The sequence below is a fragment of the Erythrolamprus reginae genome, chromosome 4 (assembly GCF_031021105.1).
Source record: "Erythrolamprus reginae isolate rEryReg1 chromosome 4, rEryReg1.hap1, whole genome shotgun sequence".
In the NCBI taxonomy this organism is placed as follows: Eukaryota; Metazoa; Chordata; class Lepidosauria; order Squamata; family Dipsadidae; genus Erythrolamprus; species Erythrolamprus reginae.
The window spans coordinates 56,222,855-56,247,250 of NC_091953.1; the positions used below are offsets into that span (position 1 = coordinate 56,222,855).

At 43.4% G+C, this 24,396-nt stretch overlaps 1 protein-coding gene across 2 annotated transcripts; it reads right to left on the bottom strand.

The window, feature by feature from the left end:
* Nucleotides 1–1,413: 1,413 nt before the first annotated feature.
* On the bottom strand, nucleotides 1,414–24,130 carry MRPL39 (mitochondrial ribosomal protein L39). Of its 2 annotated transcripts, none has more exons than XM_070751765.1 (10): nucleotides 24,022–24,130; nucleotides 22,212–22,418; nucleotides 21,449–21,588; nucleotides 20,158–20,257; nucleotides 18,968–19,035; nucleotides 17,380–17,492; nucleotides 11,235–11,300; nucleotides 7,724–7,877; nucleotides 3,287–3,334; nucleotides 1,414–1,536 (listed from the first exon to the last, which is right to left on the bottom strand). In XM_070751765.1, the coding sequence occupies exons 1-10, from the start codon at nucleotides 24,068–24,070 to the stop codon at nucleotides 1,471–1,473; spliced, it is 1,011 nt and encodes a 336-aa protein (XP_070607866.1). In that variant the 5' UTR covers nucleotides 24,071–24,130; the 3' UTR covers nucleotides 1,414–1,470. The 2 variants fall into 2 exon arrangements, with proteins under 2 accessions (XP_070607866.1, XP_070607867.1); XM_070751766.1 differs by having other exon boundaries at nucleotides 23,957–24,098.
* Nucleotides 24,131–24,396: the final 266 nt, after the last annotated feature.

Here is a 24,396-nt window from a genome sequence, read left to right on the forward strand (position 1 = left end):
GGTTTGGTACTCCAGGAAACAAACATTACCTTAAAATATTTTCTGAACATCTTTATTTTAACATTGGGAGTAGGGTACTTGCTGCATTGGTTCACTAAACACAAATCAAGCTCTCTTTGCCTTCAAAGAGGTTCAAGAATATTATTTCAAAAATATTTTGTAACATTCAGCTGAAGTGTGACAGGGTTAGAAAGTCTACTGAACCTGCTATTTTCATCTCATTCAGTAGAAACATCTGTGGATATTTCAATGCTTTGCTCTTATAGCCCATGCATTTCTTTCCAATCTGAATCCCAATTATTTAAATAGTCCAAATCAATTTGGCTCCAAATATCAAACTTCAAACCCAAATTCAATCACACCCTCTTTGAATCTTCCATTCAAAGTGAATTGGAGTGATGTGTACAGGCTTATTGCTCATATTCATTAACTGTGAATTGTAGAGGTATTTAAACTGAGAGGAAAATCCAACATCTGTCAGGATCAGTATCTGAACTCATCTCTCATTTTGCAACAGTCTTTGAATGCCTGCAGATACTGTAAAACAGCCCTAGATATGCAATCTTTTTTATTGCCATTACAGTGATCCCTCGATTATCGCGAGGGTTCCGTTCCAAGACCCCTCGCGATAATCGATTTTTCGCGATATAGTGGTGCGGAAGTAAAAACACCATCTGCGCATGCGTGCCCTTTTTTTCCCATGGCCGCGCATGCGCAGATGGTGTTTTTACTTCCGCACCTGGGAAGACCCAGGGAAGGTTCCTTCCGCCGCCCAGCAGCTTATCTGCTCGGCAGCGCCGCAGCAGCGAGGAGCCGAAGATCGGGGTTTCCCCTTTGCGTGGGCGGCGGGGAAGACCCAGGGAAGGTTCCTTCGGCCGCCCAGCAGTTGATCTGCTCGGCAGCGCCGCAGCAGCGAGGAGCCGAAGATCCGGGTTTCCCCGCCGCCCACGCAAAGGGGAAACCCAGATCTTCGGCTCCTCGCTGCTGCGGCGCTGCCGAGCAGATCAGCTGCTGGGCGGCCGAAGGAACCTTCCCTGGGTCTTCCCCGCCGCCCACGCACCGCTCGAGAGCAAGAGGGGGAGAGATAGAGAAAGAGAGAGAAGGAAAGAAAGAGATGAGAGAGGGAGGAAGAGAGTGTGAGAGAGGAAGAAGCAAGATAGAGAAAGAGAGAGAGAAAGAAAGATGAGAAAGGAAGAGAGTGACGTCATCGGGTGGGAAAATATTTTTGATTAATATTTTTTGAAAAATCGCGATACTGTATAGCGTTTCGCGAAGATCGAGATCGCGAAAATCGAGGGATCACTGTATATCTAAATTCTAGTCTGGTAAAGCAGGGGTGATGTTTTGTGAGTCTCTGAAAACCTTCTCTCAAAGAATTTTTTCAAGGAATTGATCTGAATAATGAATCTGCAATTTAAAACAATCTCAATTTAATTCATAAGTATTTCCACATACATAGATTAGAAAGGGTCAGGCAGGCTCAACGTTTGTAATTTCATTTCCATCGTTTGTTTTTTCCGGTCTTCTTTCACTGATCTGTAAAACATAATAAATTCTTGAGATAAAATATAAACTTTCATATCCCTTTTGCCAAATCCCCTAATCCATTCCAATCCCTCTCCCTTATTCAATGTTCATACTGATCATCCTGCACATTGGCAGCCACATTTTGCCATGATTCTTAAACCCAATTCCTACTACTACTTTTATGCAATCAAATAAAAAAATCTATTTTGCAATTCAGTACTCTCCCTATTCCACTCATAGGCAAACTAAAGCTTCAAGACTCCTAGCAATCTTCAAATTATTTATATTTGGCCACAATTGTCAAAAACAAGCATTACATTGTTTGGACCATCCAGAGATGAACATCCCATGTATTCTGTAATTTATACTATGACAAAAATGGACATTCGCACATCTCCAAATCTGTCAAAATGGCAGGTGGTTAAGAATAAATCTCTGCTTTTTAAAAGCAGGAAAATGTCAACAATAATTTTCATGAATTGTGTATGCAATCTAAAACCTGGAGCAATTGAACATACAAATAATAACAGAATACAGTGGTACCTCATGATACAAACTTAATTGGTTCCAGGAGGAGGTTCATAAGGTGAAAAGTTCGTAAGATGAAACAATGTTTCCCATAGGAATCAATGTAAAAGCAAATAATGCATGCAAATCCTTCAGGAAAATCCCAAACTTTAGAAGGGAGGCGAACAGAGGGCAGGGAGGAGCAGCTAAAGGGGGCGGGTGGAAGAAGCAAGGCTAGGCTAAAGGGTGAGTGGGAAGGAAGAAAGGCAAGGGGGGCACCCCTCCCTTTTCCTTCTTCAAAAGACACTCTTTCAGTGCCTGCAAACACGCTGTTCTCCTAGTTATTTAAATGCAGTCTTTTCCCCCTCCAAGCCGCCCCTCCCTTTTCTTTCTTCAAAAAAGGGAGGAAAAAAGAAACCCCTTCATCCCAGCAGCAGCGGCTTGGGTTCGTAAGGTGAAAATAGTTTGGAAGAAGAGACAAAAAAATCTTAAACACCGGGTTCGTATCTTGAAAAGTTCGTTAGAAGAGGCGTTCGTAAGATGAGGTACCACTGTAGTGCTATTGTCATTCCTTCCAGGCCCAAGAATGTAAAAATAGTTTTATCCTTATGTATTATGAACATCTTATGAAAAGTTTTTCTTCACACATTGACCTAAGCATATGACCATTACGTTCACAAATGTTTGAAATTACAAAGGTATTGAAAAAAAGTAACTTACAACTGGTCCTCACATTCACATCTGTCATAACCTCCCCATAGTCAACTGATCACCATTTACAACTTATCTAGGGTGCTTCCAAAAAATATAGTCTGATGAGGGAAGCCAAATTCACTTAATGACAGTGGCAAAAAATCTCATAAAATTGAGTGCCACTTAATGACCATATCACTTAGCAATGGACATTCCAGTCACAATTGTGGTCGCAAGACTAGGATTACCTATTTAAAAAATCTACAGCAGGGGTCTCCAACTTTGGCAACTTTACAACTTGTGGATTTTACCTCCCAGAATCCACTGGCTGAGGAATTCTGGGAATTGAAATCCACAAGTCATAAAGTTGCCAATGTTGGAGAATTCTGCTTTAGAGTATCAGCACAAAACAAGCTGATTATAATTTCCAATGCTTTTTTTATGGAATGTTGATATTTTATATTACAGTTTATTACAGGGTTATGTTTCTTCATAGCTTTCAAAAAATAAGTCATGCAAATGTAGTGATTATTATTTAAACTAGTAGGTTTAAACTTACCAGTTTCTGTGATCTTTTCCGCAATCTGTACCATATAGTATGATAAAGCTGTAATGAAACAGAATCAGTCAGTATGTAAATTTAATAAATCATTATTACTACTTTGCAATGAAAATGTGTTTCAGTGTTATGTATTATGAATAAAATATCATGAGAGAGGGGGGAGGGAGGGAGAGGGAAAGGAAGATCATCATTTCTGACAAATGTTTGTCCAATCTCTTCTTGAAAACCATTAGTGATGGAGCACCCACAACTTCTGAGGGCAAGCCATTCCACTGATTAATTATCCTATTTGATCTTCCAGTTTCATAGCTTTGTTAATATCTTGGTCTTCAGATTATTAATCTTAAAATCTGCAAGCATACCAAAGTCCTTCAATTTTCCCATTAATGTTTCTACTCCTTCTAACTGATCTATCAGGTCATCAGTAAATGATCTGAATTCAAGTCCTGCAGAATGCAGCTGCGAGAGCAATGATGGGCTTTCCCAAATACAGTGGAACCCCGACATACGAAATTAATTGGTTCCGGAAGGAACCTCGTATGTCGAAGAGCTCGTAGGTCGAAGCATTGTTTCCCATAGAAACAATGGAAAAGTGATTAATGCGTGCAAGTCCGAGGGCTGAGGGGAAAAGACGTCGGCTGAGGGGTGCCCGGTGCTTCGGAGCCGGCATGGGGGGGCTTTCCATGCTGGCTCCGATCATTTCAGATAGGCGCGCCGATTCTCCGCTCACTCCGGGTGAGCGGCGAATCGGCGCATCTGTTTAAAAAGATCGTAGCCGGCATGGAACATCCCCCCATGCCAGCTACGAGCTTTTCAGACAGGCGTGCCGATTCTCCGCTTTTAGCAGTGAGCGGAGAATCGGCGTGCCTGCCTGAAAAGCTCGTAGCTGGCATGGGGGGATGTTCCATGCCGGCTACGATCTTTTTAAACAGATGCGCCGATTCGCCGCTCACCCGGAGTGAGCGGAGAATCGGCGCGCCTGCCTGAAAAGCTCGTAGCTGGCATGGGGGGATGTTCCATGCCGGCTACGATCTTTTTAAACAGATGCGCCGATTCGCCGCTCACCCGGAGTGAGCGGAGAATCGGCGTGCCTGCCTGAAAAGCTCGTAGCTGGCATGGGGGGATGTTCCATGCCGGCTACGATCTTTTTAAACAGATGCGCCGATTCGCCGCTCACCCGGAGTGAGCGGAGAATCGGCGCGCCTGCCTGAAAAGCTCGTAGCTGGCATGGGGGGATGTTCCATGCCGGCTACGATCTTTTTAAACAGATGCGCCGATTCGCCGCTCACCCGGAGTGAGCGGAGAATCGGCGCGCCTGCCTGAAAAGCTCGTAGCTGGCATGGGGGGATGTTCCATGCCGGCTACGAGCTTTTCAGACAGGCGCGCCGATTCTCCGCTCACTGCTAAAAGCGGAGAATCGGCACGCCTGTCTGAAAAGATCGCCGCCGGTCTGGTGGGGTTTTGCAGCAACCTCCGAGCCCAGGTTGCTCGGAGGTTGCTGCAAAACCCCACCAGACCGGCGGCGATCTTTTCAGACAGGCGCGCTTTCTCGAAAGGGCGGAGAAAGCCCTCTCTCGCAGCCTCCTGGCTGGGAGCACTTTCGCTGCGAGAGAGGGCTTTCTCCGTCCCTTTCGGGAAAGCCCTCTCTCGCAGCGAAAGTGCTCCCAGCCAGGGAGAGCGTTCAGATCCCCCCACCCCCAGCAGAAAGCGTTCAGATCCCCCCACCCCCAGCAGAAGCCAAGGACTCACCAAGCGCTGGATACGAACGGAGAAGAGCCAGGCTGGTTTGCTTTGCAGAGCCGAATAAAGCGTCACGCCCCCCTGACGCTTTTGACGGCAAAAGAGCCCAGCATCGCTTCGGAAGCCGCCGAAAGCGTCAGAGGGGCGTGACGCTTTATTCGGCTCTGCATCAGCTCGGAAGCAAAGCAAGCCAGGCCGGCTCTTCTCGGTTCGTATCCCGAATGGAAGCTCGTGAGTCGAGCAAAAATTTCTCTACTCTCCCAGCTCATATCTCGAGTAGCTCGTAAGTAGAGCTGCTCGTATGTCGGGGTTCCACTGTATGCCCATGTTACTCCAACACTCCGCAGTCTGCATTGGTTGCCAATCAGTTTCCAGTCACAATTCAAAGTGTTGGTTATGATCTATAAAGCCCTTCATGGCACTGGACCAGATTATCTCAGGGACTGCCTTCTGCTGCACGAATCCCAGCGACCAGTTAGGTCCCACAGAGTTGGCCTTCTCCGGGTCCCATCAACTAAACAATGCCGTTTGGCGGGACCCAGGGGAAGAGCCTTCTCTGTGGCGGCCCCGACCCTCTGGAACCAACTCCCCCCGGATATCAGAGTTGCCCCCACCCTCCTTTAAGTTTCTTAAAACCCACCTCTGTCGTCAGGCATGGGGGAATTGAGATATTCCCTTCCCCCTAGGCTTATAAAATGTATGCATGGTATGTCTGTATGTATGATTGGTTCTTTAAATTGGGGTTTTTAAAATTACTTTTAATATTAGATTTGTTTATATTGTCTTTTTACTGTTGCTAGCCACCCCGAGTCTGTGGAGAGGGGCGGCATACAAATCTAATAAATAAATAAATAAATAAATAAATAAATAAATAAATAAGATGGAGAGGGAGAGATGAGATATTTAAAATTAATGTTTCTTTACATGTATCAAGTAGATGAAAGCTTTTGGGGGAATGATGTTACATTTTCTAAATAGAAATACAATACTATAGTTTGAAAAGTTTGACTAAATCTTTTCCACTAAACTCTAAGATGTTGGCTTTGTAATATAGTGATCCCCCGATTATCGCGAGGGTTCCGTTCCAAGACCCCTTGCGATAATCGATAACTCGCGATGTAGCGGCACGGAAGTAAAAACACCATCTGCGCATGCGCGCCCCTTTTTCCATGGCCGCATATGCGCAGATGGTGGAGTTTGCGTGTGGGCGGCGGGGAAGACCCTTCGGCCGCCCAACAGCTGATCTGCTCCGCAGTGCGGCAGCAGCGAGGAGCCGAAGATGGGGTTTCCCCGTTGCCCAGGCAACGAGGAAACCCCATCTTCGGCTCCTCGCTGCTGCCGCGCTGCAGAGCAGATCAGCTGTTGGGCAGCCGAAGGAACCTTCCCTGGGTCTTCCCGCCGCCCAGGCAAAGGGGAAATCCCAAGATCGCTTGCCGCTTGCCGCTTGCCGCTTGCCGGTCACCCGCTCGCCCTGCCGCTCGCTTGCCGCTTGCCCGTTCGCCCGCCCGCCTGGCTGCTCGCTTGCCGCTTGCCGCTTGCCCGCCCACCTGGCTGCTCGCTTGCCGCTTGCCCGTTCGCCCGCCCGCCTGGCTACTCGCTTGCCGCTTGCCCGTTCGCCCGCCCGCCTGGTTGCTCGCTTGCCGCTTGCCCGTTCGCCCGCCCGCCTGGCTGCTCGCTTGCCGCTTGCCGCTTGCCCGTTCGCCCGCCCGCCTGGCTGCTCGCTTGCCGCTCGAGAGCAAGAGGGGGAGAGATAGAGAAAGAGAGAGAAGGAAAGAAAGAGATGAGAGAGGGAGGAAGAGAGTGTGAGAGAGGAAGAAGCAAGACAGAGAAAGAGAGAGAGAAAGAAAGATGAGAAAGGAAGGGAGTGACGTCATCGGGTGGAAAAATCGCGATATAGCCTTTCGCAATGATCGGGATCGCGAAACTCGGGGGATCACTGTATTTATTTCAAGTAAGAAAAGGAACAAGAGATTATTTCCAATTTCCCATCATTTTTCCTTAATTCTCCTCATGAGAAACATCAGTGAGTTGAGGACAAAGAATTTGAAGGCTATTTACTGCATACCGTGGCCTGCACTGGCTGCCGATCGGTTTCCGGTTACAATTCAAAGTGTTGGTAATGACCTTTAAAGCCCTACATGGCATTGGGCAAGAATACATCCAGAACCGCCTTCTACCGCACGAATCCCAGCGGCCGATAAGGTCCCACAGAGTTGGCCTTCTCCGGGTCCCGTCGACCAAACAATGTCGTTTGGCGGGCCCCAGGGGTAGAGCCTTCTCTGTGGCAGCCCCGGCCCTCTGGAACCAACTCCCCCCAGAGATTAGAACGGCCCCCACCCTCCTTGTCTTTGGCAAATTACTTAAGACCCACCTTTGTCGCCAGGCATGGGGGAGTTAAGTTATCCTTTCCTCCTAGGTTATTACAAGTTATGCATGGTATGTTTGTGTGTATGTTTGGTTTTTTATAATAAGGGTTTTTTAGTTGTTTTTATTAATTGGATTGTTCATGTTGTTTTACCACTGTTGTTAGCCGCCCCGAGTCTGCGGAGAGGGGCGGCATACAAATCCAATAAATAATAATAATAATAATAATAATAATAATAATAATAATAATAATAATAATAATAATACCACCATGATAAGTGTATTCTCTTTCTTATCCTAAACAAAAATACTAGGAAATGTATTACTAACCTTTAACTGATGTGGTACAGAGAGACCTTGGAATCTTCTTCTTAATTCAGCTTGGCTACTTTGAATATTATGAGCTGCTGTCACTTCATACTGATAACACAGGCCAGTTCTTGAAATATGTGGTCCTTCACTAATGTCTACAAAATCACCAAATCTGGTTGAAAACAAAACACAGAAAGCTTAATCACCCCAAAATGTTTTAGTAATAGCCTGAAAAGTGCATCTGTTACCTATCCAGTGGGGTGATAAGTTTCTATTCACTGCATGTTCTTTCTGCGCCAGCTCAGGAAGCTCAAACTGCCCAAGGAGCTGCTGATTCAGTTCTACAGAGGAATCACTGAGTCTGTCATCTGCACCTCTATAACTGTCTGGTTTGGTGCTGCAACCCAACAGGACCGACACAGACTTCAGAGGATAATCAGAATTGCAGAAAAAACAATTGCTGCCAATCTGCCTTCCATTGAGGACCTGTATACTGCACGAGTCAAAAAGAGGGCGGGTAAAATATTTACTGACCCCTCACATCCTGGACACAAATTGTTTCAACTCCTACCCTCAAAACGTCGCTACAGAGCACTGCACACCAAGACAACTAGACACAAAAACAGTTTTTTCCCGAACGCCATCACTCTACTAAACAAATAATTCCCTCAACACTGTCAGACTTTCTACTAAATCTGCACTTCTATTCTACTAGTTTTTCTCATCATTCCTATCACCCATTTCCTCCCATGTTGACTGTATGACTGTAACTTGTTGCGTATATCCTAAGATTTTTATTAATATTGCTTCTTCATTGCTTATTTGACCCCTATGACAATCATTAAGTGTTGTACCACATGATTCTTGGCAAATGTATATTTTACTTTATGTACGTTGAGAGCATATGCACCAAGACAAATTCCTTGTGTGTCCAATCACACTTGGCCAATAAAAATTCTATTCTATTCTATTCTATGTGTTGAAGTGAAACTGAATAAATAATTGGAATCATGGCCTAAATTATTGTTCTGACAAAACTCAAAGCTTCTGGAATGATTGTCTTTAAAGATCTATAATGAATTTCTCTCTGGCTGAAAAATTACCGTATTTTTCGCTCCATAAGACGCAGTTTTTTTCCTCCCAAAGTAGGATGAAAAATCAGCCGCGTCTTATGGAGCGAAGATGAAGGCAGGGGGGGGGCGCTGGAGCAGGGGGGGGGCGGCGATATACTCATCTGGAGACCGCCGCCTCTGTCGCCGCCTCTCCTCTTCCCAACCCCGAAGAGAGCCGCGCCTTTCGGCCTCCGGAAGTGCTGGGCCGGGGGACGCCTCCACCGCGCAGGTTTAGGAGGCGGAGCGGCACCGGAGGAGCGTTGGCGGCTCCGAGCCTTTGGGAAGGCTACGGGAATCGCTTCAGGAGGCGGGGAGGTCTCGAAGACCCAAAACCCAGCCAGTCGCTCGCAGCCGGCCGCCGCCTGTGCAAAGTTTGGCTGCGAACTCAGAAGTGCCATCCCGCCGGCTGGCTGGCTAGCTGCTGCCTGGCCCCCTCCCTCCCGGAGGAGGGTCTCCCTCCGCACCACCAGCGGCGCTCCCCCCGCCAGCCAGCCAAGCCCCGCACCCGCCGGAGCCAGCTCCTCGCTCTCCCCCCGCCGCCCGCCGCGTTTGCAGGAGGTGGGGAGGGTCGGGCGGCCCGCCAAGGCCAGGAGGGACGCCGCTGCTCCCCCTTCCCTCTCTCCGCCCGCCGCTGTGCCTCCTGCTGAGCCCCCTCGGCCCCGCGCGGCGCCTGTCAGAGGAAGCTGCCCTGTCCCGGCCAGGATCCGGGGGCGGTGGAGGGCCCCGGGGTCGAGGTCGTCGGGGTTTGAGGGGCCCTAAAGCACCTGGCAGATTGCCCAGCGAGTTTCGGATGCCACTCGGGAGCCACGGAGGCCCCTTTCTGCTCAGGGTCTGGGCCGCACGCTCTCCGCCCACAGCAGAAAAACAGAAAAAATAAGGGAGAGAGAAAGAGAAAGAAAGAGAGAGAAAGGAAGAGGAGAGATAGAAAGGGAGAGAGAGAAAGAGGGAGAGAGAGAGGAGAGAGAAAGAGAGAGATACAAAGAGAGTGAGTGAGAGAAGGAGAGATAAGAGAGAGAAAGAAAGAGGGACAGAGAGAAAGAAAGAGAGGGACAGAGAGAAAGAAAGAGAGGGACAGAGAGAAAGAGGGACAGAGAGAAAGAAAGAGAGGGACAGAGAGAAAGAAAGAGAGGGACAAAGAGAGAGAAAGAGGGACAGAGAGAAAGAAAGAGAAGAACAGAGAGAAAGAAAGAGAGGGACAGAGAAAGGGAGAGGAGAGATAGAAAGGGGGAGAGAGAAAGAGGGAGAGATAGAGAAGGAGAGAAAGAGAGAGATACAAAGAGAGTGAGTGAGAGAAGGAGAGATAAGAGAGAGAAAGAAAGAGGGACAGAGAGAAAGAAAGAGAGGGACAGAAAGAAAGAGAGGGACAGAGAGAAAGAAAGAGGGACAGAGAGAAAGAAAGAGGGACAGAGAGAAAGAAAGAGAGGGACAGAGAGAAAGAGAGGGACAGAGAGAAAGAAAGAGGGACAGAGAGAAAGAAAGAGAAGAACAGAGAGAAAGAAAGAGGGACAGAGAAAGGGAGAGAGAGAAAGAGAAAGAAAGGTAGAGAGAAAGAGGGAGAGATAGAAAGAAAGAGAGGGGGGGCTTGTTTGTATATTTTCCCAATTCCCCTAGGGCAGTGTTATTGTAATAAATATTTTAGCCTACTTTTTGGCTCAAAATATTTTTTTTCTATTTTCCTCCTCTAAAATCTAGGTGCGTCTTATCAGCAGGTGCATCTTATAGAGCGAAAAATGCGGTAATGCCACAATAAATCTGTAACTTTTTATTTTTGCTACATATTTTGTCATTTAGAAGTGCTAAAATAAAGCCTTTTAGTGCCAGTTACTCAACAATTCTAAAATATAGTTTTCAGGTGGTAATAAACTTGTCTACTAAGGTAACAGACCAAACACCACATTGAAATGCCAATATAAGTAATATAGTAAAATATAGATCAATGGAATGAAAATATATTAAATGGAACACCAGGATTTAGATGCACACATGAATTAAGATATCCTTTACACCATATAATTTTCAAGTGGAGGCTTCCAGAACAAAGATTAAGGCCTTATTTATCCCTTGTAAAATATTTGCCCTAATCACAAAAGATAATTCCATGAGTTCTGAAAGTAGATTGGGTCACTGAGTATAATGCATTTTTGTACATTTTCACTCATTTCAATGAAAGATAAATTGCTGATAAATGATATACCCTGATGAGTCAGGAATTACTGGTCTCTTCTTTGACATAACTTTAAAGGACGAGAAAGAGAGAGAATGCAAAGACATAACTTTCTTCTCACTGAAGAATTAAAACATTGCTCAAATCCTTACCTCCTCATTTATTCTCCCCAGGATCGTAAGAATATTTCACTTCTTGTTCAATGTAAAGGTAATGATTTCTAGCTATTTTTAAAAAAGAGTGGTTTGCTCACCTGTGCACTATAACTGCTCCTTTGGAGTTTTGAGAAGCTCTTTCTTCAACCATATCCTGTTTGAACCTAAAACACAAAGAAACAGGTCCATAACTAAACTTCCTATGATATATAATGTAAAATAACAGCAAATCCAGGTAGAAGGACCGTTGAACTTACCTGAATGGTCTTCTCGCTGCACTGTGAGGAAAGTCCAATGTGGGTTATTCTTCAGACTCATTGGCAGGGACTGAGTTAAAAATTAACATATTTAGTATGTCCCGCCCACCACTGCCCCATCAGGTCAGTCAATAAAAATGAAGGAATAGTGAAAAGAATCAATTTTATTAACCTAAGAGTATTGAAACTATCAAAGGAAGCACAGAGAATTGAGCCCCTGGGCCAAATAAACCGGGTGGGTTTGGACGCTCCTCACAGTGCAGCAAGAAGACTGTTCAGGTAAGTTCAACGGTCCTTCTCCCCTGCACTGCTCGGAGAGTCCAATGTGGGATATACCCAAGCAACAGGATTAGGGCGGGATAGGCTGGACCAGGGGCACCGGAGCACAAACCCTTTGTAGCACTCTTCGGCCGAAGGCTGCTTCCACTGAAGCAAACAAATCTAGGCGATAGTGTCTTAGGAAAGTCGTGGGGGCAGACCAAGTTGCAGCCCGACAAATGTCCTCGATTGGAGTTTGTCGGGTGCAAGCAGCGGTAGTGGCTGCACTCCTAATAGAGTGGGCTGTTACACAAGCTGGTAAAGGTGTAGAACGTGCCTTGTATGCTTCAATAATGCAAGAGCGGATCCATCTACTGATTGTCTTGGCTGATACTTTGTCACCCATGGATCCTAGGAGAAATGATACAAATAATGTCTCCACTCTCCTGAAGGTGTTTGTATGGCGTACGTACATCTTCAATGCTCTACGAACGTCCACCTTATGCCATCGGAGCTCCGACGAGTGTGATCCGTGGGTGCAAAAATCAGGCAGAACTATGTCCTGTGACATGTGAAATCTAGTGTTGATTTTGGTCAAGAAACTGGGATCTAATCGCAGAGTTACCCTGTCGGGATGGAAAACACAGAGGTCCAGGCAGACTGATAATGCCAACAACTCTGATATTCTGCGTGCTGATGTTATGGCCACCAGGAAGGCCACCTTAACTGATAAGAAGCGAAGTGGGACTTCCCTTATTTGTTCGAATGGAGGTCCTGTAAGGGCCTGTAGGACCAAAGGCAAATCCCAGGATGGGAAATGATGGATAACTGGTGGGGAAAGGTTCGATGCCCCCCAGAGAAAGTCCTTTATCCATGGGTGATGTGAAATTGGGCAAAGGGGGTCTGGTCGTAGGACCGTGGCTATAGCTGCCACTTGCCTGCGTAAAGTGTTGGGGGTCAATCCCTCGTCGAGCCCCTTCTGTAGGAAGTCTAGAAGGTGAAGAACGGAAGACAAGCGAGGTGGAACTCCTTGAGTCTTACAGAACCTCCAGTAAGTTGCCCAGGTTGCTTGGTATATGAGAGTTGTCGATGGTTGCCATGCAGCTTGGATGGTGTGGATGACTTTCTCAGGAAGGTGCTCCCTCCTCACGCGGTCCCCTTCAATTGCCACACGGCAAGTCTCCACCACTGAGGATTTGGGTGAACTATTGACCCTTGTGTCAGGGAGAGCTGGTGGTATGGGATCTTCCATGGAGGGGAGATTGACAGGTCCATCAGGTCCGCGAACCATGGCCGTCTGGGCCAGAACGGAGCAACTAGGAGCACCTCTGCTCGTTCTGAGATGATCTTGGAGACTACTCTGGGTATCAAGCAGATCGGAGGGAAGGCGTATAGTAGTCCTCTCGGCCATGGCGAGAGAAGTGCGTTGACTTGGTCGGCTCCCGGGGATGGAAAACGGAAATAGAACCGTGGAACCTGGTTGTTGTAGTATGAGGCAAATAAGTCCACCTCTGGTTCGCCGTAGCGGTGAACAATGCCCTTGAAGACCTCTGGGTTCAGGGACCATTCCTTGGGGTTGATAGTTGTGCGGCTTAACCAATCCGCCTGAGGATTCTCTGATCCTGAGATGTGCTCTGCCTGAATCGAGGCCAGGTACACTTCTGCCCATGAAATTAGGGCATGGGCTTCCTGCATCAGGCGGCCCGACTTTGTGCCTCCCTGATGATTCACATGAGCCCGTGTTGCTACATTGTCTGTTAAGATAAGGACATGTTGTCCTTCCATCCTGTCCATAAAGGTGTGTAGCACTCTGAAAACTGCTCGCAGCTCCAGCAGGTTGATGTTGGGGTCTATTAAATCCTCTGTCGACCACAGGCCCTGGGCAACCTGAGATCCACAATGTGCTCCCCAGCCGGAGAGACTTGCATCTGTGGTGATGGTCACCTCTTGATGATAGAGGAGGGGGGAGCCTCTAGTTAGGGCTGAAGATGTCCATCAAGGAAGGGAATGGCGAACTGCTGCCATTAGGCACACTTGATGTTTGGAGTGGCTCAGTCGTGTCCTCTGGAAGGGGAGTACCAGCCACTGTAGTGGACAAGCACGCAGACGAGCCCATGGTACGATGTTTATGCACAATATGAACATTCCTAACAACTGCAATAGGAATGCCAAGGGAACTTTGGTGCGGTGTTGTATCGAGTCTATCATTGTCATTATTTTCTGTTGTCTCTCTGATGAGAGATAGACGATGTCGGTTGATGAGTCTATCGTAGTGTCTAGGTGCAGTAGGCATCTGGTTGGTTGCAGGTGGCTGTTGTTGTAATTGATTGTGAACCTGCATCTCTCCAAGGACTCTATTGACTGCGCAAGGTCCCGTTTGGCTTGTTGTAGGCTTCTGGATAGAATAATTATATTGTCCAGATAGGCAAGGAGGCGTATGGAACGCGTTCTGAGGTCGGCTGTCAAGACGTCTAAGAGTTTGGTGAAAGTTCTGGGGGCCGAGGATAAGCCGAAGGGCATGGCCTTGTATTGGAAGTGTTGATCTTGGATGCAGAAACGAAGGAAGCGCCGATGATGTGGGTGGACCAGTACATGTTGATATGCCTCCTTTGAGTCTGTGGAGGTCATCCAATCCTGATGTCGGATAGATGCTAGGATAGTGTGTAAGGAATGCATCTTGAACCTCTGATAGTGGATGTAAATGTTTAGCTGTCTGAGGTTCAGAATTAGACGGCATCCACCAGACGCTTTAGGGACTATGAAGACTATGGAATAGAATCCTTGTCCCCGCTGCGTTGTCGGTACTGGTTCTATTGCCCCAATGTCCAAAGGATGTTGGACCTCTTGGAAAAGAAGAGACTGCTTTCGTGGATGTGTCAGTGTTGGGCATTGCATGAATCTGTTTGGTGGGGTTTGTAAGAAGTTTATCCATAGGCCTTGTGCCACGGTGTCTAAGGCCCATGTGTCGGTGGATATAGCTCCCTAAGATTCGGTGAAGAACTGCAGGCATCCACCAATGGGTCTCATGTGGGTGGAGTCACTTCTGTCTGCGGTATCCTCCTCTGTTACCACCCTGGAAGGGTCTTCGGGGTTGTTGGAATTGGCAGTTTCTGTCCCCATAATTGGTTCTGTCCGACCTGTAAGATGGTTGGGTGTAGGCCCCTTGTCCATAGGCCCTGGTGACCAGGGACGCAGTCATGGATGGGTCCGACCGAAAGGGCTGTCTTCAGAAGTATGGGGCCCCCTGTCTGTCCTGTCTCCTTGCTGATGCTGGGTGTTGCCAGGGCTGATGCTGGGTGTTGCCAGGGCCTTTTTATATTTTCTGAAAAAATAGGAGCAGAAGGGATGTGTTCAGATTCCCTTTGAGGCTCATTAATAAGTCTAGCCGCTGGCAGGATGCCCACCTCTTGGCCTGCCAGCTTTTCTGTGTTTTCTAAGGCCAGTGTGGCCTTTGCTTTGTTTAATAGGACTCTAAAAAGAGACGGTTTGAATAGTCCAGCGAAGGCGGGCTGTTCGGGTAAGTTGGCCTCATCTTCAGAGAGTTCCTCCTCTGGATCTGTGGGCACCTCTCTTAGACCACGATCTTCTTGGAAGGAATCATTTAAGGATGGGGTGGATGCAGGTGCTGCCCAAAGGTCCTGTCTACTGGTACAAGGTGGTAATGGGGATGGGCGTTGCTGAGCGCCTACCAGGATGCCCTGTGAGTATGCAGATGCTATCATATCCTGCAATGATGGTGACATATTCTGCCAGTTATACATGGGGCCCCTGAGCCCTGCTGCAGTTGGGGTAAAGATAGCTGCTGCAGGTTGAGATGGTTGAAGCCATGGTTGGGAAGCTGGTCTGGTCCACTCTGACCTTTGAATCCCTTCAGATGGCAGGGGAGCGCTCAGGGGGTGGTCTGGCGACAGATCCCCCCCTCCAGTTAGGGCAGGCTCTTCAAAGGTAACTGTTGGAAAGGTAGTTGAGGCCAAAGGGCTCTGTTGATGAGATGGGATAATGCTGGCTGATGGACTAGGCTCTTGCCTTGGTCTGTCCATTTCCAGCTGAGCCTCAAGGGCCCTGATTTTCTTCTCAGCCTCTTTTAGGGCAGTTGAGGTCTGAGAACTTTTCCCTTTGGATTTGGAGCAAGGGCCTTTATCTTTCCCTTTAGCTACTGAAGAAGCAGCAGAGTCGCTGGGTGTTGCCCTGTGGTTGTTGAGACATAATTAGGTGAAATAATAACGCTCACAGTACTGTTTGCTACGAGAGGAAGCTCCTACACGATGCAGAGTTGAGACAAAATGGCGAAATGAGTGAGACTTGAGTCCCCTGAGTAATGTGTCATCGGCCTCTCACCTTGTGATTGGCTGAGGTCCAGGCAGAGGCCTGTTTTGGCTTCTGTTACCATGGTAACGCCCCCTTTCAAAATGTTGGCCGTTAGGTGGCTAGAATTAGCCTACTCATTCCCCTTACTGCCATGATAACGGCCCCTTCAAAATGGCGGGCATGAGGTAAGGCGGGAAAAACTAGCTCCAAAATGACGGAGGTGTCCAAAGGGACCCCGGACAACGCCGCAAAATGGCGGGCATGACCTCGGGCGGCGGGCGATCCTTGCGGCGGCACCATGGATCCTTGTACCTCGGTGCTACTATGAACACCCTGCTTGCCGCGCCGTCACTTGACCGCAGGGGATTGAGCCACCAAACAGCTGATTCCCCGCTTCGGGGAACACCGTGAATGCCGCAAGTCCTCCTTATCGGCGATTCCTGAGAATCAGAGGTACTGTATTGCACTGGCTTAACTGGATGGCAGAGATCGGTGGGGGGGGGGTGTGTCTGACCGCGGGCAATACTCCGGAGAGCAGTGGCCTCTCAGGGATTGAAGAGTTGGAGAGCAATACCCAGGAGGGCAGTGGCTCTCAAAATTCCTGGAGTATCTTCTTCTCCTGTAAAAAAGGGGAAAAAAGAGTCAGTTAGAGAAAAGTAGGAAAAAATTCTCTCTTTCTCTCTGGAGAAGAAAACTCATAGTCCCTACACTATGACTGAGTTTTTAAGACTGACCTGATGGGGCAGTGGTGGGCGGGACATAATATGTTAATTTTTAACTCAGTCCCTGCCACATTGGACTCTTCAAGCAGTTTAGGGGAGAAGAGTATATAAGTGCTATTTCTTTTCTTTTAAAATCATCCAACATTTTTTCTTCGTACATGCCATTCTATTAACACTGGACTAAGAAATATTTTTCTTTCTTTTCGAAAACTGAGAAAATCTCTTTATATCCACCATCAGTCCTTTATTAACTGTTGACAGCATTGCTTCTAGTAGAGATGTTCCTAAAACTTCAAAACCCTATTATTATATAATAAATGCTCATGCATTTAAACCCACAGAAAACATATTCCATTTTATTCATTCTTGTTATTACTCTTCAAAGGGGAAGGATGTGCATCACGTATTACAAAATAAATAATATATAACACATGTTAAATATGGCTGCAATATATGGCTATTTTAACAGGAATTATACATTGTTCAGCCATATCTTTTCATTATCAGTAACATACTAATAGACATGAAAACCAAAAGTAAATTAATAAGGACCTGTTTATTTTTTAATTGCAAATTATATTATGGATCTTCTGAATGAAACACTGATTTCAGGTTATATACATAACTGCAGGGACAGGCAGGTAGAAATCTTTTCTGAATGACATTTTAACTCTGACATATAGGTTTTTAATACTAACTTGTTATATTCAAATATTTCAAGTGCCACTTTTGCATCGACTTCCAGCATTTCAAATGGCAAATCTTTGTCAATTAATCTGAAAGCATCTCTTGAAAGAGAACGGAGATTTTCCTTCAAAAATGAGATAAAATACAGATTATATAGACAAACATGACAAACAAAAAGGTTCAAATAATTTAAATATTTTAAATTCTTGGTATGTAATATTTAAACACTATTCTGGAGACTTTTTAAGGTGTAGCTAATTTAAGTTAGCTTTGTCTTTGCAGGAATATAGTAAGCATAAAAAACAGAACATATTTCCTATCATCTAAGCTTAAAAAAACTAAATATCCTCCATCTGCCCAGCAGTATGGACAATTATTTGGCTTAATCGATTTAAACATATCACAGAGTATTCCTTTTATTTCATCCCTAATGCAATACAGAAGGAATTATACGAAGTAATTATTTTAGCAATTATAGCAAATACTGTAAGAAATGTTTGAGGGCAAGCTTGTGACGCTATCCAAATCCAATTTACATATTTCAATACCCCATACTTTAAAAAATATTTCTACTATATTAAGGCAAGACTAGCTTAAAATTAACCTGCCTCCTTGCATTTTTCTACATGACTAACAATCAATATTATTGGTTTATCGTACAATCAGCCAGCTGGATTAGATATTTCTGTCTGCCTCTCTACTTGTAGTCCTTACCAAAGATGGGGGATAGACATATGTGGATGTTTGATGTTATTTTTATTATTATTTCTTAAACATGTGCTGTCTGTTCCAGAGGGTGGAACAATGGCAGAAAAAGAGTTTTATAATAAAAATATAATCAGACTAAATATGACCGGACCAGTGCTGAAGAAGCTCCAGATTAGGTTTTATAACTTAAATGTATATAAATTAAGGCTGAATCCAGAACAAAATCGAATATTGACTCTATCATCATAGGAGGATCAATCAATCAATTTCTTGTCTGCTATTTCTGCATACATTCTGTTTTCAGGTCAATTTTTACAAAATATTTAATTTCCTCACAATATGCATACAGTAGTACCTCTAGATATGAGTTTAATTCGTTCCAGAAGGGAGCTTGTACGTCGAACAACTCGTATCTGGAACAAATGGCTTTAGACTTTGTTTTTCCCCTCCGAGATAACCAGAAGCAAGGATTCTTGCGCCACCTAGTGGACGCTCGGCTCATATCCCGAATTTGAGCTCGGGTCTCGAAAAGAAATTTCTCTCCCCTCGTGGCTCATATCTTGGAATACTCGCATGTGGAGCAGCTCGTATCTAGAGGTACTACCGTATTTTAAATATATCGTATTCAAAAAAATATACATTTGAAACCCAAATAAGCATTAGAGGCTTGATCCAGCAGCCTCTGTGCAGTTCAACCTCTAAAATTTATGCAAAATTAATTTCTCCAGTAGTTCAAAATGTTTATTACATAATAAGAGCAAATAAAATATAGGGCACAAACACATAAAGTTCTGTGTGGATACAAATATCCATTGCAATTTTTACATTTAGCAATCATTCTTTTCAAAGAGTAGATATATTGAGTTGTCCATTAAATCAGTTTGAACTTACCTCAGTTGGTGTCCATGCATCAAGTGTGCTATCCAAGATTACATCGTAACAAAATGCTCCAGATGTCACTATATAGCAAAACATTTTGAAATATTGATAGGAATAGATTTTTCAAAGTCAGATATTTAACGAAGTCAATGAGAACCAGCATATTGTTACCGTATCAGTTTTCCCTTCCAGAAAAGTTGCTACACAATTAATTCTAAATCCATAATTAGGCATGTCTTAATTAAGCAAAATATCAAAAACAGGATACAAGTTTTAAGTTATTCAGAATTCTTCATTAAACAAGATATTATCAAAACAAATAAATCCTGGATGGTAAAGAAATGAATTCTAAATATGGCTACATAGTTAATTATTGAGTTCTACACATCCCACTTTTGAACAAAAATAATGAATTGTGTCCAAATATCAAAACAGACTTTTAGGTCTTCCTCCAGCATTGACACTTGCTCTGGCAAAAAACTGTAGAAACACTTTGGTCAATAACTGAATGTCTTTGGAACTTTTTCACAAAAACCTTCACCTAACATTATCTTAACTTCTCTTTTTATTCAAGAGAATAAAAAAGAAAGATTTTTATTCAAAATATTTTTTGGGAAGCATGGAGGGTTATAACACAACTCTCTATATTCACATACATAGTGTAAGTAAATTTATTCTAGTTCAATAGGGTAAATTGAACAGATACATTTCAAATTGCAGAATTAGTTTAAATATTAAAAGTAATATTCAAACTATGTCTGCAATTCTATTCTATTTAAACAGGAATTTTATCTGTTCTGCTATCATATGCAATTTAGAATTGAACATAGGTTAGGAAATCATTTTAAGAAGTATGCTTTCTTCAGCATTATGTTATTAACATGGTTTTGGATACAGCCAATTCAAAATAAAGACCAACTGAAAAAAAATAGGTATACTAACTTCACAGAAAAAATAATTAAAGTATTTACCATCATAAGAAATTTATATAGTTAGATGTACCAAAAAGTTGACAATGATCTACTGAAACTGGTAATTTAGTAAATTGTCTATTATAATTTTCCTCTGATTTGTAATCTTCTAGTAAGTTCAGACTATAATTCAAAATATTTTGTATGTACCCAAAATGCTATACCAACATTTTTGAAATGTGTAAATTACAGAGATATTCATTGTAATACTCTTTTAGAGAGTTATGTTACCTGGCACTTCTGGAGCTTTAACAAGAGTAACTGAATATTCATCTTTAAATGCTTGTTCTAAAACACAGCCCAGAATCATAGCACAAGAACGCCAATAAGCCTGCAATAGATTATGAATTCAAATTATATCAAGACAGTTCAGTGCAAGTTTCAAAAGCAAAATTTAAAAGACTCAAGGTATTATTTATGAAGTTTTATATTTGACAGCAAATGTAATTAAAAATGCAGCCGGACATGTATTCTGTTTCTGACTATCCTAAGGAAAAAGAATGCCTTGTACTGTATTCCACTTGTATTATTTAAATCTGTAATTATTGGAAGAAAGATTAAAGAAACTATATCCTTTATCCTTTATAGCAGATCTCTTTTATACTATTCACATAAAACTGGGAGGGGGGGATTAAGATGAATAATAAGAAAAACAGAATATCATTATATTCCAATCATTTCTGAATCAACTTCTCTATAAATTGTTATTGGGTTATGACCTTGATGGTGCTGAATGAATGGTATACCGTTATTGAATTTATAGCTGCCACAATAGTGCCACGAGAATCACAATTGTGTTTCAGGCATTTAGCAATTATCTCATTCTTATGACAGTTGTAATATTCCAGTTTTTCTTCTGCGGAGCCCTGCTACAGTTAGATCTGGAAAATCTGGCATTCTATAGCACATGCCAACTTACAGCAATCACTATATCTGCACTCAACAGTGTGTGCACACTTGACCATGTTTGCACAGGGCCATAGGTGCCCAGCAATCATGCCAGACTGCAAGATTTAGCTTGGCTGCATTCCTAGCAGAGCACCCTAAACCCTCCCCCACTTGCTCATATTCCATAGCACTCACCTGCCCATTGGCCTGCTTGCAAACTAAAGAAAAATTTGTTACAACTAGGACTTGCAGCTTCCTGCCTGCTTCTCCTTTGACTTTGCTTGCAGGAAGTTACAAGATGTCCTTGCTTAATAACTGATGATCCTCACACAACAATCACAATCAAGATTGCCGTCACTAAATGATGTGGTCACCTGACATTCATTCATTCATTCATTCATTCATTCATTCATTCATTCATTCATTCATTCATTCATTAGATTTGCATGCTGCCCTTCTCCGAGGACATTGTGCTTTGCCACTGCATCACTCAGTAGCAGAAATTCCAGTCCCAAATTTTCAAATTTAAGCAAAGACTACCTGTATTTACATTTAACTAAATTTAAACCATGCATCCTTTTGCCTTCAGGTTTAATAAAAACAATATAAAGCAAGAAATCCAGTATTGTCATACTTTGTTCACTTCTTCGGCATCTTCATCTTTGAAAGTAAGAAACTGAATTTCACAAGAATGAGTCAAAGGTCTGTACATATCCCAGAGCTGCCCATCTACAAGGGCGAGCGCAGCTCTATTACAATACCATTCACTTAAATCTGGAAAAAACAGACACAGTAAAATAAAAATTAAACTTCAAAGGATCATAGAATCATATTTTATTAGTGAAACAACAGCCTACAATTCTGGGAGTTGAAGTCCACAAGTCTTAAAATCTTAACGTGTGGACTCCTGGTCCAAAACAATCACCTGTATAATAACTACGGTAAAAACTAATTGTTTCATCCATAGTTTTCTTGAACCATGAGATATTATCAGAATCTTTTTTTGGTTGAAGAAGCCAGGATTTTATTTTATTTTTGCATGTTTTGAATCAAGTTATAAATCATTGCTAAATAGCATAATGACTTGGGAGTATTTCTCTCCTCTAATAATGCTTCATGGGGAATTAATAGGCATGGGTGAAATTGACTCAACACAACTGAGTATTCCGAATTGCTACATGCTAGGTATCAAAGAAGAGAACAGATCTGTAGAAACCAAGAAACATATTAGGGAATCAGAATGATTTGTGATCCCAAGTGAACACTTACTAAGAATAAGTTTAACTCCCAACCATTATATATTTGTAGAAGCACAACTAACTAAACCATAGCTCTTCTTACACAAAACATGTTTCAGTTTGTTATTCAGCTTAACAACAACCATTTCAATTACTTACGCATAGCACAACTGTATGGAGTGGAAAGTCCTTTGTTCATTATAAATAAGGTGCCAGGGTGTGATTTACCCACATGTTTTACTTCAATTTTCTCAATCCGTGGATTAAGAGACAGCTGTCTTTCTTTCTCTTTTGTGAACAGATCATTGCGCCTTTGAGCAATTTCTGCTGTTAAAAGTTGAGGAGTAGGTGCAGTGGAAATTAACCCTGAGAAAAAAGAAACATTTTAAAATATATTATTTTAATTATCTAATATCATCTTTGCTAATACATTTATAAGAAGTAAGCTCTATGAATTTTGACCAAAATTAATGAAGGAAAAATATTCCTTGCTACAAGACGTATAATTAATATCTCATTAATATCTCTGGAATCTGTGAAAATGCATTTCCTTTACTCCAAATCAGACAAAAATAACTTAAATCTTTTAAGAGAAGTACAGTAAGTTCCTGCTAGTTTAAGATATGTATGTGTATGAGACAATGGCAATAATCAAATGATTATTTAAGTCTTTATAAATATGCACAATGATGCTATGAACTTCACTGCACAAACACTTTACCACACACAATGCACACTGCTCCTTAATATGTCAGACCTACCAACTCTGCTTTTCTTACCAACAATTATCAAGAAAATATTCTTCAACCTATGGAGCATAGAGTTTGAAATGTCAGGCTATAAAATCTCCAGGGGCACCAGCCACATAAAACAAACTGAGCTCAATGTTCATAGTCATGGAATCCATTTTTAAATTCCAGGGTTAAACTTGAGAAATGCAAGCCTTAGACAGAAAATATTATTGATACTATGCAAATGGTTATTTAACTTTCCCTAATTATTTAAAGCAAACAGCCATCACCATGCTCATTGCTGTTCTTGCAAGATTTAAGAAGGACAAGAGGGGTCCTTGATGCTGACTAAGATTCTTGCAGGTATTTTGTTACCAAACAAGACATTAGCAGTGCTAGTAGGAAGTGGGGTTTGTTCTCCTTTTATATTCTAGTGGCTTTCCTTATCAGCGTTGATGGAAGTGATCTTGGTTGTTCTTTGGTTTCAACCAAATGTTAAACATTGTTAATCTAATGTTAATTTTGGTGTTAATCTCTACTTATCTGAGTGCTGACTGATGATGAGGATGGATTCTATTCTTTTTGTTCCCTTTTGGGCTTTTTGATTTTCTTTTGAGTGGTATAAATGTTGTTTGTGCCAATTTGTCAGAGTTAGGGCCATCAAACTGGCCATCAACAAGCACATAGACATAAACAACATAATACATACTATTTAAGAGACACTCAATGAACAAACAAGGGAACGATCAGCTATCAAAAAGCACACAGACATAAATATTAATATTTGAATAATGCTAACAATATTAAGACTGCAATGTTAATATTCAGATTAGCATTAGACCAACAATCGAGAAACAAAAAATACCCCAATCAAGGAATTGCCCAACAAGGTAACAGTAAGCAGCCCAATTAAAGAAGCAACAAGACCATTCCCACTTAACACTGTCAGGGCAAGTCACTAGAATACAAAATTGAGACCAAACTGTGTATTCTACTCCCTACCTGCAATGATGGTGCTACGTCTGCAAGAAAACAACCCAAGGACCGCATATTTCAATTCTGGATTACAGATATTCTGCTCTATCGTTAAGAAGGATAGGCAGGGATGGCAGTATTTTAATCTGAGCAGTGCAATATTAAGACATATACAAGTGAATGGCAATATAATAATACCTTAACTACATCTCCTGAGTCCAGCGTTTAAACCACCCATCCCTCGTGTTCCTCCTTATGCTTACTTTTGGTGCAGCCCCGCCATAGTCCACGGGCAAACGAAACAGAAGCCATCCCTAGTTTCCCTTCTCTCGTCCTCTGCTACTTCTTCTGGGCGGTCCGACGCAATTCGCGTCCTCCGGAAACACCGATCAAGACAAAAGCGTTCCGTCTCCCTCGGTTCCTCTCCGGCCGCTTCGCTTTAGCGGTAGTCGAGGCTATTTGTTTTTGTTTCGTTTTTGTCTTTGCATCCTCATGAGAAAAGAACTTATGGGGGGAAAGACTGATCTCCTAATTTTAAAGCCTTCTTTTAAAAAAAGAAATTAAAAAAGCTCCCATATCGGTGCTATGAAGTCCCGAATAGCCCACTCAGGGATAGCCGAGGAATATTGATGATTTCG